The sequence below is a fragment of the Colias philodice genome, chromosome 8 (genome assembly GCF_061535455.1).
Source record: "Colias philodice isolate Cphi_HAF_F1 chromosome 8, ilColPhil1 Martin Lab GWU primary, whole genome shotgun sequence".
Lineage (NCBI taxonomy): Eukaryota > Metazoa > Arthropoda > Insecta > Lepidoptera > Pieridae > Colias > Colias philodice.
In genome coordinates, this window is record NC_143093.1 from 2,148,180 (window position 1) to 2,161,841 (window position 13,662).

Genomic DNA, 13,662 nt, shown 5'->3' on the forward strand with positions numbered 1-13,662 from the left:
TGAAGAACTGAAAATGATTTATTTGGTCATATAAATATATATTTTTTAATTAAATTCATGCATCACACGTAATAGGAATAAGGAAAACTATCGGGCCAGCGAGAGATTTTTTCTGCTGAATCATGGAACCTCATCGTTTGCAATACTGAAGTTATATTCTTATTTGAAACATATTAAATCACTAAAACACATTTAAAATTATTAATTATCTACTACATATTTACAAATAAAAAAATATACCGACCGAATTGATAACCTCCTCCTTTTTTTGAAGTCGGTTAAAAATATAACATTTATTTAATAGGTTTTACAAATATTTGTACTTTTTAATCAAATACCATTTTTAGCGTTCAGCTTTAGAAGTAAGTTGTTAATAAGGTCTATATTTAAATGTGTGTACCTACTAATAGGTAACTATAGGTAAGATCTCTAAATAGATATTTTTTAAGTCGAGTGAAAGGTAAGGAACTTTGGTCAGTTCTTCGAAAGATAGTAAGTTAATGTATGGTTATCATGTTATGTTTAGTGTACGTACATAGTAGTAGGATACAATAAAAAACATTATTAAGTAAAAAAGTACCAAAATTTATTTATTAAAATTATCGCATATCATCGTACATATGAGCAAATCGTTCCTCAATAGATTCTCGAACATTCGTCGGGAAGAGCGGCATTCTGGCCATTTCCAGAGATTCTTCTGAATAGTCTGTGGTCTCATCTGAATACTGATCAGCTATGTGGTCCTGGTAGATCTTCTCACACTCGCTTGGATGGTCTGATTTTATGGTACTAGGGTGGTAACCTATGGCTTCTATGGGACCCACTGTGAGGTACGGCACTGGGGTCGTCACTTGGAAATGCTTATCTGTAACAAATTATGTAGCATTAGTTAAAACAGTTGAACGTAATAGAAAAGTATAAGAAGGTGAACGGTAGGCTCAAAGAGAGGAAGGATTTTTTTAATAGTGCAGTAAACAAATTTACTATACAACAAAGCTATACGCGTTCGGAATCGGACGTGATTAGTGCTAGCACAGTAAGGAATAACAATTCGCGCCACGCGCGGCTTTGCCGCTGCATGAACTTTTATAATGAGTTGTAAAACACTCATTGTAAATGAGCTGTTGGCGTTCATCCAAAATGCCATCGATACAATGGACGAGGTTAGCATCATGCAAATCTGCAAAACTAACTTTAACGAGGAGGAAATTAGCAGTGGCAAGGTGCTACTCTACCAAACGCTGGACAAGATTGCCACGATGCCGTCACGCCGCAGGAACGGGGGTGAAAAATGCATACAGGATATCATCAGCCTATTGAAGGTGACTGATCCCGATGATGTGCCCGATTTCGTCGCAAAGGAGTTGCATAAACTTCCACCGGTGAGATTCGACCACGTCGATGTTACGAGGCTCCTTAAGGACATCACATTCCTTAAGGCGAGTCTGGCCGAGGTACACACCAAGTTGGAGGCTTCAGAGAAGACCATCTCCGATTTACGAGTCGAGTTAGCAACGTATCGCGATGCGCATGCAATATGTAGGTCACCCGTGCCGTCATATGTGAATGCACGGCGCGGAGCGCAAAATGCATGCGTCGGCATTTTAACTGCTGATGTTGACGTGTCGCCGACCGCCGATGACCCGAGTGATGCCCCGCGCCCCGCTCCCGTTACCTCTCCCCCGGAGAAGACATCGCATGTCACGTTGCCAGCTGCTCCTCAACGTGACTACGCCGCCGCAGCCGCAAAAATGACTGCGACCCCCAAACCAACAAAAGGAGTAAACGCACCCGTGCGGAAAAGTTTACCTTCAAAAACGAAGGGCGTCGACGAGGATGGCTTCACAAAAGTCCAGAGGAAAAGGAAGCTGACTCGTCAGAACAAGTGTGGCACCGCAACGAGGGATCCAAACTTGCGGATGCGCGCAGAGGTGCCGACGACGCCGCTCTACGTGTCTCGTGTGCACTACTGTACCAAGACTGAAGATGTTGTCGAGTACTTGCATGCGAAGACAGGTTTGAGTCTGCGAGTGGAACGGCTGGAGTCTCGCCATAAAGTGAGCTTCAACTCCTTCGTGGTGAGAGTACCGACCGCCAAGCTAAGCGTCTACATGGACGAAGGGTTTTGGCCGCAGGGAGTTGTGTTTCGCCGCTTCCGCGGACGGATACCCGGCCCCCCGGAATCGCGTCACACGCCGAAGACATAGCGTGTATTAATTTAGTATTTAAGTAGTTTTAAGTTCATATGGGCCGTAGTTTTTAAGTTATATTAAGACCTTTAACTGTAACTACATATGTTGCCTGAATTAAAGAAATAAATAAAATATTAAGTGTTAAATATACTGGTTTTCGAACTTTGTCTTGAATCTCAATTATGACATTTTTTATACCTTATGTATAAGCAGATAGAGTATAGTATAGAACTTTACAATAAAATATAATAAACCTCCAATTATTGCAATCCTGCTATTACATTCAGATTGAATCGAATTATAGCCTAATAGCGCAATAAATGTTTTATACAAATATAGGTAATAGTCTTATTAAATTACTTACAATCTATATGATCCGGTATTATAACAGTAGCGACGGTTTTAGCAACTCTATCGTCATAGTAATCGCCAAGTATATCTACTTTCCCGCCTTCGTTAACTTCCTTCCATTGTGGTGCTTTACTGCATTCGTCTTCAAGATGGCGTCTTCCAGAACCATGGCGGATGCGAGGTGGAGGCAACTCCGTAAGGGGTACGAAACTCTTGGCAATTTGAGCTCCTACTGGTTTTACGTTTAGTAGCCTGTGGGATTGATAACATGTGAATGTGGACAATTTACATGATAACAGGTTGGTGACAAATCAAAACATATCTTAATTAAGAATGTCTAATGATAAAGAAGAGTTTTATAACCAACTAGGTTTCCGCCCGCGGCTTCGCCCGCGCAGTCAAAGAAAAACCCGCATAGTTCCCGTTCCCGTGGGATTTTTGGGATTGCGTCATTTTCCCGGGATAAAAAGTAGCCTATGTCCTTTCTCGGGTATCAAAATATCTCCATACCAAATTTCATGAAAATTGGTTCAGTAGTTTAGGCGTGATTGAGTAACAGACAGACAGACAGACAGAGTTACTTTCGCATTTATAATATTAGTATGGATTTTATAACCAGACTAATCAACTAGAATAAAAAAGATCGTTTAGGAATATATCTACATTCTTTTTTTTAAACGGCGAGGAACTGGTACACGCTTCCTGAATTTGTGTTCTTCACGAGAAGAGTGAACAGGTTAGTAAGGAAGCGCGCTACATCTTAAACTATACAGGGTGTCCCAAAAAGTAGTGATGAACGGAAGCTGGGAGGTAGAGGACCTAAAGGGCTATCCGAATCACCCCCATGTATGTTATGCGATTTTTCGTATTTTCGGAGTTATGACGTTTTTTTCAATTTTTCACCTATCGCCGAGTACGGTGATATTTTCACTCATGGTGACGTCAATTATTGCGGAAGGTGCTTGATTTTTTTTGTGTGCTAAGCTGAAAGATAGGCCAATTCAGTATGGTAACATTTACTATCGTTAGATCTTTGAATGGAATAAAAAAAAGAATTAAAATGCCAAGAAAGATAAAATTACCCAGTATGTTCTCCACTTCAAGGGCCCGTAAAAAAATAAAATCACATAAAAAAAGTTTTCCATTTGGCTTTTAAAAACTTGCTCTATCTATCAGGTAGCTACCCTGAAAATTTCATTTTATTATTCAGAAGGCTTCAATCGAAAAATTGAAATCTAAATGAGGTAAGTGCAAAAATTGAATTAACATGATGATTAATAAAAACAAATTAAAACCAATAACAAGGTGTTTAATTACAAGAAATTTTTAAAATGACCCCGCTATTGCTCAGTGCAAGTGCGACATCACCGTAAAAAGTTGTCTTTTAAATGTCTGAATGCCCTTTTATCATTTTTAATGGTTTCTTCTGCTACTATGAATTTCCAGGTTATTTCGTTCAAATTGTGGCAGTCTCTCGTCTTTGTAGTATCCCCACGGAAAAAAATCAATAGGGTTTATGTCCGGGGACCGTCGAGGCCAGGCTAAAGGGCAAAGATACCCTGAAAGATGGATTGGTCGTTGCAGCCTGCGCATGCGCTGGTGACGCCTGCCTTAAAGCCTGGCCTGCACGGTCCCTCGACCTAAACCCCATTGATTTGTTTCAATGGGGATACTAAAAAGACCTCGGCTACTTGAGAGAATGCTACAATTTGGACGAAATAACCCGGAAATTCATAGTAGCAGAAGAAACCATTAAAAATGATAAAAGGGCATTCAGACATTTAAAAGACAACTTTTTACGGTGATGTCGCACTTGCATTGAGCAACAGCGGGGTTATTTTAAAAATTTCTGGTAATTAAACACCTATTTATGGGTTTTAATTTGGTTTTAATGATCATCATGTTAATAAAATTTTTGCACTTACCACATTTAGATTTCAATTTTTCGATTGAAGCCTTCTGAATAATAAAATGAAATTTTTAGGGTAGCTACCTGATAGATAGAGCGAGTTTTTAAAAGCCAAATGGAAAACTTTTTTTATGTGATTTTATTTTTTTATGGGCCCTTGAAGTTGTGAACATACTGGGTAATTTTATCTTTCTTGGCATTTAATTCTTTTTTTATTCCATTCGAAGATCTAACGATAGTAAATGTTACCATACTGAATTGGCCTATCTTTCAGCTTACCACACAAAAAAAAATCAAGCATCTAGCGCAATAAGTCACGTCACCATAAATAAAAATCTCATCGTACTCAGCGATAGATGAAAAATTGAAAAAAATGTCATAACTCCGAAAATACGAAAAATCGCATAACATACATGGGGGTGATTCGGATAGCTCTCTAGGTCCTCTACCTCCCAGCTTCCGTTCATCACTACTTTTTGGGACACCCTGTATATTCACTCCCCAGGAGGCGAGGTCGTAGTGAAGCGCTTTCCTATTGTTCATTAAAAAAGGAAAGCCTAAGGATGACCAAGCGTAGAAACATCGCGAAACAAATACGTAGATCGGCGTCATAGTAGTCCTTACAATGGAGAATGTTCACTAATTTTGATTATTAGCACTCCATATTCTCTGTCAAAAATAAAAAATACTAGTGAAAAAATTACTTCGATACGTCAATTAGTTTCCGATTTAGAAGTAAAACAAGTTGTAAACGCCCGGTGATGGTGTGACGTCACACCACAACACGCTCAATCTGGCTCACTCAGTCCGCTAGCATATATATAAAAGTACTCTGTGGTCCGCTAGCGATCGCGCGCCCGTGCCACATGCCGTGCCGTCGAAATTATAATTAAATACTTTTAAAAATGTCCAATCCAAATACCAGAAAATCATGTGTTGTTCCTTAATGTAAAAATACAACTACCAATTCGCTGGATAAGTTGTTTTTTATAGTTGCAAAGGACGTAAACAAAAAATGGTCAGAGGTGTGAAGCCTTTGGTGTCAGAATTTTCCGTGTTCTTACATAGTACTACATATTATAATTACATATTACAAATCTGCGTAGGAGAAATAGCCTGTTCAGAACTTCTTAGCTTAATAAATTATCGCATCCCATCCAGATCAACACGCTCAAAAGACTTATTTCATATACCAACCGCCAGAACCAATATGGGTCTTCGTGTGCCTCTTCACAGAATGTCTAGTTTTTATAATACCTATATGAATGATTTGATATGTTTTCTTGTTCCTCTTCGTCTAACAAAATGAATGTAAAAAAATTGCTATTGAACATATAAGAATGTTAATATGTAAAGATTTTGCAAATACGTAGACCTATTTACCTCCGTCTTTATGTACGCATGAAAATATTAATCAACGATTGTCTTTTGTGGTTTTTTCCTTGTCTTTCCTACTGCTGGGTGTTGGCAAAAATAATATTATATGTTCACAGTGAAAACACTATAAGGAGGCATTTTCATGTATTTTTAGTTAATAAGATTTTTTTTGTTTTATATATCTCTGTCTTTGTCTCTGTATGTTTTCCAATAAAGAAAATAAAATAAAAAATATTTTGAGAACATTGCAGCTGTTTTGCGTTATCCTTTGTTTTCTATACAAGTTTTAATATATACTAGACTGTGCTTCTGCTCTGCTCGTATGGGCTAGTATAGGTAGATGGCTAGTAAGATTTTTTCTTGTTTTAAGTTGAGAATGATATGGAGAACTATACTAAAATATAAGTTGGTCGGGGGAAGAATTAAACAAAAACAGGGTATAGTTCCACACAAATTCAAATGTTAGCAGGAAAATGAAGATAAACGTCAGAGATCAGCAGTGCAAAAACGCAATCGTATAGAATATTTTGAGAAACTATTAAAAATAAAGATGAAACTTTGGCATGACTGTTATTTTATTAAACGAATAATAATTACTATTATTGGACTATTAACGAAATTTGCGGACGAAAACCCATCAAAATACTGCGCAAGCTATAACACCTACTACAGCGCTGCCGACTTGATACTAAGCGTGGGAGCGCGGCCGCGCGGCGCGTTGTGACGTGACGTCACAAGCGGTCACGTGACTTTAGCGGGACTCGATATTTTTCGAAACTTTGAATGCGTATAAAATCAAAACTACTTGGTATTTTTGAATACGACAAAAACTAGTGTATTTGTATACATACAGGCTTTACTGAGACACAATTTCAAGGGATTTGGCATACCTAGTAACATTCTTCATTATCAGCGTTACATAACATAGTACTCACTTATTAAAGATCAAGCTACTCCTGATCTCAGCCTGCACAGCACAGAAGAAAGCGAAGCCGACGAAGCGCAGCCACATTTTCACCAAATCATTTTACGATTAACGCGAACATCTGGTGAGCAGTCTTATAAACGATTTATCTAGATACTAGTAACAATAAAACCGCGCATTGTTCCTCGACAATACAACAGGTGGTCTTGCCTTTTGTTTTTCGTGTCACGATACTTGATTGTAATCCTGAATCGTGCAATACCGGACGAAATGAAGTTTGTAGAAAGTTTAGATTTCGGACGGGATGGTGATGTATTTTCTGGGTTTGCTTTTTTTAAATAAATACGCATACTTTTCGGCACAAAAATATAATTCTAATTATGTATGTAAGTTGAATGATTTGAATTTAATTAGGAAGGTATCCTTGAGTCATGTTTTAAAGACTTAGGTATATATAACATAACACTTCCACTCTCGAAGTTTAAAATTGAGGTTAGGGTTGTAGATAATAATAAGTTGAAGTTTAATTTTATTATTTACGTCTATATTTTGAATACCTGTGAATACAGGATTCTCATTCACGACTGCAGCTCTCGTTACAAGCTTTTATAAAATGCAACAAAGTAAGTTGAGAAGGAAATTGGAAAAAAGTAAGAAAACAGTTTGAACTTTGAATTTTTATTTCACTTAATACAAGCGCCCTCTCTTCTTTTTGTATACCACAGGATCGAGATGCCAAGTCTGGTTGCCGCCACACGAAATGAGGGTATAGCAGCCTCCATACACGATGGGAGGGTCTGTGTCTGGCACACAAACGTTGTCTTGGCAGAATGTGGCTGTACCTGAAAAAAAAAGATCATTGAACATGTCCAAAGTAAACCAATTATACAAGTAGGTAGGTACTTCATTTACGACGGATGGAGTACATTTACAATAAATTGTAATGTTATTTTTTTAATACGAATATACAAGATTATTTATAATTCCCTACTTAGATCAATAAATCTACTAATTACGCAATTTTATAGCAGCTATCACTATTATATCTTACCAACATATCCAGTAGGTCTTGCCTGCCGTTTATTCTTCACATAATCCACCACAGCCTTGGACAAAGCGTAGAAGTGTTTGCTGGCTTTATACCTCATCTTGGCTAGCGCTGCATCGCAGTCGCTCTTATCAGCTCTGCAGTGGTAGACCAGATTGTGTGTATTGGCCTTAATCATTTCTTCTCGAAGTAATTGGTACTTGGTGTCTGTGTGCAGCATTTGGGCGAAGCGGACGTTTACTATGGCAAAAAATTAATAGTGTATATATATATATGTTTTGTATTCCACAATTTCTTATTGATCGATGGAGCGCACGATCAGCCTTATTTAGGACAAGGGCAATTTGCACCTTAATATTCTAGTGTGAATTACTGGAATATGCTTAAGAATTGTATTAGGTTCTGTATCAATTGTATCACAAATTATTTATCCAGGAATTTTATAAATAAATTTGAATTAACGGTAATAAATTATACTTACAGCCCGCACCTACTAAATAACCAAGTGAAAATTTTACATTTCCACACAATTGTATAAAAATAACAGCCAATGTGACTGCTTTCATGTTTCATGCAACTACGTATATGAAACAAAATAACTATTGGTTTTTTTCACAATAACATCGAGCAATTAGTTTAAAATAATTGCCTCGTATATTTTGATAGTCCTAACAACTGGGGTTCCTCATAAACACTTTTAATTTATTGAATTGTTCTTATATTAAATTACGTAGAAGAGACTGATTTTGAAATTTTAAATTAGAAGTAAACATTTACACTATAATTCATTCAATTAATTTAGTTTTACTTACTTGAAGAAAACAGAAGCTCATTGGAATTAAACACACCAATTGTGAAGGTACCCAGGTGTTCCGAATTATTCTGAGAACGGTAAGTTATGGCAAGCGGGAGATAAGATAATTAACAATAGAAACGTGAGTCGTTGATTGGATACATGACGAAAATCGTTAATTGTCCCTGCGAATAGATAGACCGAAATAATGCATTTCACGCTTATTCAGCAGCTTTATGGAAATGAGCCACAGATGTATTACGAATAGACATATGTTTTTGTGTGTTTGAATTGAAAGCTTGTGGCGATGCAGCCTATTTTTTCCACAACACAACACTAGGGCATAGTCAATCAACCATACCCGTGGCCCCGTCGTTGATGCGGCTTGACGGAACACAGTGGGGTTTTGGTCGGTAGGAATCCCACATAACCCACGGCCCCTTCCCCGGAGGCCGTGGGTATCTATGCAAGATTTCCCCACTTTAAAAAAAAAAAAGAAAGGGCACAGTCAATCAAAATTGATATAGAGGTAAGAGGACCTATATGAAATATTTGAAGATTAAAATGTAGATAGGTATATGAGTATATCAAGAAGGGACGAGATATTTGAGTGCGTAAAGCTCAATCTACTAATCCTAATAAAGGAAAGCATGAAATTAAATCTAATAAAGAATCCGCTCTTCATATGTTTACCTTTTAAACGATCTAGTCTAGATAATAGCTAGGTCTTTGTAAGAGAATTCACAGTAGGGAGTATGGATAGTGTGGCGCGCGTGCTATCGGCCCTTTCGATCGCTACAATACCCCCCTACCATAACAACCCCGTACCAAGACACATTGTCAAACGAACAACGTTGCAAACGCTATATTGCTTGCATAATAATTTACGTAAAAACAATAAGGGCGTATGGTAATTATCAGTATTAATTTTATGTATTCCGTAAATAAAAATTAAAATTATGTTAATGCAGTATCGGAATTCAGAATTACATGGAATGTGCATACAGGAGTCGGCCGTAATTTTATTACAGTAAAAACTACTTGGGTCGACGGCCATAGACTTCCTTGAATGGAGATTAGTAATGATATAATGTTTTGTATCGCCTTTTCACATACTACAGACTAAATGGGTATGGGTAGGTATTATTTTTTGTTGATGATAGAAGTAATTCGAACAATTTTTTTTTCAAATACCAGAAATAAACTCTAATTTCGCTGTTATTACAATAACACTGTGTGTGCGTGTTTATAGTTTTATTTATGCGGCTTTGTTATTAATACTGAAATTTTAATATAATACTGATTACTATTAATTATATACTGAAAAAGGGAATGTAAGTTTTTAGCATAATATGTTGAAGCATTTATCTAAAATTTAGGTGTTGGGTGTTTAGTATTTTATAGATTAAGATTCTAAACATATAAAATTACGACATTGTTGATAAAATACGACGAAGATTTTAGCATTGTAGGCCCATTTATCCTGCTGTACCGAAATTTTTATTTACAAGAATCAACTCTTCATGTGTCTCATAATATAATGCTTGTATATTTAGCAAGAAACCTAACAAGCAATGGTTACCGTCCTCTCCGAAATAACCATCACGCAAATAATGCGTAAAACGCCACGTATGTACTAATTGCAACACAAAATAATACATCAACGGCTTATCGCTGCTATTGTTACGAATAACTGAGATATTATGAATCTGTTACTTATAGGATTAAGTGATAATGTCATAGAGTAAAAGAGAGTTAGCCATAAATTATGAATTAGTGTCTTCGCGCGCGGGTGTTGAAATTATTGGAATAAGCGGTGATAATGCTTTGAATTGGCATTGAATGGTTTCAGGAATCTAATGCAAAGCTCATTAGATTCCGTGTGCCAACCGGAAAAATACCGCTTTTATATTGTAGTTAAAGATTAACACATTTTTTCTATCCATATAAACTTTTAGTCTGAAAGCGATATAGATACTGATATTTTGGAATATTTACAAGGACGATAAAATAATAAATGATACCCTACAAAATGTAACTTAACAGTCGCTGTTAAATAACATTATTAGAGATTAAATTAACTGAAAATTAACACTTCTATATCCAAGCCTGTAAATAAACTTCTCCTGCTTCAAGTTAGGTATATGATGTTCTTGTCAGCCACATATTACGTAATTATTAATTCAAACTTTCAAGATTAACTTAAAAAAATCCACATGAAAATTGCAAACATACATTCAATTTGGAAAGTTATTCAAAAATCACGCTGTAATTCAGGTATTTCAAAAGTTCCAAATTGGTTCCAAATCATGCATAAAGCGCACCTAAATCCTAACCTTATATGCCAACCTATCCATCATGCCACTGACAGCCGCCCACAGGTACCTCTGAATAACGGCTTACATTATGCAGTAAATAGATCTTCATTACATGTGCTTATATAAGTTATTTAGAAGCCGCACGCGACGATATCCTAGCTGATAGCATAGCGAGCGAATTCGTGAGATGTTAGAGAGTTAAATATGCCTATAATCTATATAATACTAATATTGTAGGGGAATGTTTGATTGTGCTTGTTTTAGATAATATTAAAGACTATATATTTTATAGGCACTTGGAGTATATCCAAGTTAAATGAATTTCACAGGATTTTTACCGCGTATTCATTGTAAATATTGTAAATATGTAGGTGTTTAATATTTTGTTTTGTGCCCCAGTATGACATAATTTCGCGGCATACGCTATATAATTACAACCAATCATTTAAACACTGTCCATCTAGTATTTGCCACTATAATTTTCAAAGATGCAGCAGAATAAATCCGATTGAGATAACTGGTAGCACTAATTTATTGCCTTACATTTCCTCGTGCATAATTTATAAAATGGTTCTTAACTTTGAATTTCGTGCTGCACTAATAGGACGAGACGGTTATCTGTCCTATTGTTACAAGTTTTAGTCGATAGAGGGCATCTTATAAGTGCATTGTTTTAACCAATCGGAGTAGAGATGCTAAAGTTTACCGGATATTGCTGATCGCGCACGAGCGAGCCAATTATATAGCTATTTAGCTTTGTGTTTCGTTACTAGATTTTTTTACTATTTAGATTTTTATGGCCTTGCCTAGGCCTTGGTATTTTTTATAGAAAAGGTGTGTGATTAGAACTAAGTTTGCTAAAAGATGGTTGTAAATTTGTAATAATTTATGATTCCAATAAAGATTATGTTGATTCTCAATGTTAACATTGCATACAGCAGACAGCTATATGGTAGAGTAGGCAAAATCTGGTAAGATTTAGTCTGATATAAGAATAGACAAGGTATGTCTTTATCAGAGCAGTGGATTTTCCAGAAAAGTGAAATAGCAATGCTTTGCTTATTAATAACTTCGATAAAACATATACTTAAAACGTCCAGTCGTTGACCGGATAGATTTATTAGAACTATGGAGAAAAAATAAATAAACACAGCCATAAACAAGAAACGATGTTGTTCTACTTCAAACACCATTCCTGTCCTATAAATAAACATACAACTTACTATGTTGCTAGTAATGTAATTATTCTACAAGCAATTATCATTTTTCATATAGATAACACGAAAAAATATTTTCTTATTAATACCAATTACGAATAAAACCGCGATTAACTATTTTTGCAAGTCCGTTAATACCATAATAGAATTTAACGATGACAACACCATTGTTAGGCGGTGCTTTGTGTCCGTATATGGATATAGATAGAGATAATAGTCTGGGATTATATTAATTAGTATTTGCTTGTTGGTTTGTGTGCGAATACCGCGTGAATACCTCTGTAATTAATCCGTTGTAAAACTAGCCGTTCCTCCTCGCCTTAACGATAAGTGTTAACAAAATATTCTCTCTTACAAGTTACAATAGTAATGTATACGAATAGGCAATACAAAATACGATAACTATTACAACAGTTGTATAAATAAGAATAAATGAGGATCTAAAACATGTCTCGGGAGTTATTCATTTAAATTTACTCCAGAATCATTTTAACGAGTATCCATTGCATACTTTATTTCGATTTCCATATTGTGATACAAACTATCTAGCAATATTGTCACGAGCTCGTTTAATATTCAAATATTATTGTTTTCAACAAACGATGCCACACCCAATGTTACAATTTATCAGACTGAAATTTGCTTTATATTTGTGAAACATCTTTGACTATAACATTCTGTGTTCATTATATCGATTCGATCATTCGTTTGCATAATACCTAGTATGGGATTTATTTGAGTGCGATGTAGCATGTTTGTCTGAGTAATCGTAAATAATAGATATCATAATTCAAAAATATATTTTTATAGGAAGTGGCAACATAGTATAAAGAGGTGGCAATTAAGCTAGTGGTTTTGTATGTTTTGAATTAAGCTAGAAAAGAAAATACATTGCCGCGAAAACAAAAAGGGAATATATTATTATATCCTTCTTGCTTTTAAATGTTTTATCTGACTGACGGTATCCAATATCGTCATGTACCGAAAATCACATCAGTATTTTTATGTAAAACAATATATTGTCACTGATCATGTAAGTATAGGTAATGTATAACGGATGCAAATTCCACGATCGATAGCATCTGAATCTCTTAATTCCTTAAAGATGGCGTATCATATCGTATTGACCTTCTCTTTGGTGAGACAACATCGCTACATTTAAATTTCCTCAGGGCGGAATGTAAACAGTTGATATCTGATTAAAAGCTCGTGCCTTTATCAAGATTGAAGCCTTACTATTGGAATGGGAAGCGCATTTCTATAGAAATGATAGACTATAGTCACTTACGTCATCCATTACGCAGATAAAAAATGTCTTTACAGAATAATCCAGATAGCATTATGTATAATTACTATAATTAAAGATAAGCTGGTGGATTTTAATCCTACAGTTAATGTAGTATCTAATATATTGTGGCAAATGTTTATTAATAGTAATTAATTTATCGGTGTAATTAAATTATGGCGCGTGATCTGTAGACGAAGTTCAAAACAGTAATTATGTATGAAGTTGAAATATATGAAATAATTTT

The 13,662-nt window shown here is 35.7% G+C and overlaps 3 protein-coding genes across 3 annotated transcripts; 1 reads left to right on the top strand and 2 right to left on the bottom strand.

The window, feature by feature from the left end:
• Nucleotides 1–583: 583 nt before the first annotated feature.
• LOC149486338 (uncharacterized) lies at nucleotides 584–7,086 on the bottom strand. Its single transcript, XM_089697757.1, has 3 exons — nucleotides 6,765–7,086; nucleotides 2,557–2,795; nucleotides 584–865 (listed from the first exon to the last, which is right to left on the bottom strand). Exons 1-3 carry the CDS (start codon nucleotides 6,839–6,841, stop codon nucleotides 600–602), a joined length of 582 nt encoding a protein of 193 aa, XP_089553883.1. The 5' UTR covers nucleotides 6,842–7,086; the 3' UTR covers nucleotides 584–599.
• On the top strand, nucleotides 1,045–2,325 carry LOC149486339 (uncharacterized). Its single transcript, XM_089697963.1, has one exon. It carries the CDS (start codon nucleotides 1,092–1,094, stop codon nucleotides 2,205–2,207), a length of 1,116 nt encoding a protein of 371 aa, XP_089554089.1. The 5' UTR covers nucleotides 1,045–1,091; the 3' UTR covers nucleotides 2,208–2,325.
• A 338-nt stretch (nucleotides 7,087–7,424) lies between the features above and the next one.
• LOC149486340 (uncharacterized) lies at nucleotides 7,425–8,368 on the bottom strand. Its single transcript, XM_089697792.1, has 3 exons — nucleotides 8,284–8,368; nucleotides 7,806–8,042; nucleotides 7,425–7,596 (listed from the first exon to the last, which is right to left on the bottom strand). The coding sequence occupies exons 1-3, from the start codon at nucleotides 8,366–8,368 to the stop codon at nucleotides 7,442–7,444; spliced, it is 477 nt and encodes a 158-aa protein (XP_089553918.1). The 3' UTR covers nucleotides 7,425–7,441.
• Nucleotides 8,369–13,662: the final 5,294 nt, after the last annotated feature.

What these genes read in the sequence shown, in the direction of transcription:
- LOC149486340 (XM_089697792.1), bottom strand. Translation starts at nt 8,368, where the DNA reads ATGAAAGCAGTCACATTGGCTGTTATTTTTATACAATTGTGTGGAAAT. An exon ending in TTATTTAGTAGGTGCGGGCT is followed by an intron (nt 8,043 to 8,283) that starts GTAAGTATAATT and finishes TTTTTGCCATAG; the next exon opens with TAAACGTCCGCTTCGCCCAA. An exon ending in AAGACCTACTGGATATGTTG is followed by an intron (nt 7,597 to 7,805) that starts GTAAGATATAAT and finishes TTTTTTTTTCAG; the next exon opens with GTACAGCCACATTCTGCCAA.
- LOC149486338 (XM_089697757.1), bottom strand. Translation starts at nt 6,841, where the DNA reads ATGTGGCTGCGCTTCGTCGGCTTCGCTTTCTTCTGTGCTGTGCAGGCT. An exon ending in AGTAGCTTGATCTTTAATAA is followed by an intron (nt 2,796 to 6,764) that starts GTGAGTACTATG and finishes TCAATCCCACAG; the next exon opens with GCTACTAAACGTAAAACCAG. An exon ending in AATACCGGATCATATAGATT is followed by an intron (nt 866 to 2,556) that starts GTAAGTAATTTA and finishes AATTTGTTACAG; the next exon opens with ATAAGCATTTCCAAGTGACG.
- LOC149486339 (XM_089697963.1), top strand. Translation starts at nt 1,092, where the DNA reads ATGAGTTGTAAAACACTCATTGTAAATGAGCTGTTGGCGTTCATCCAA.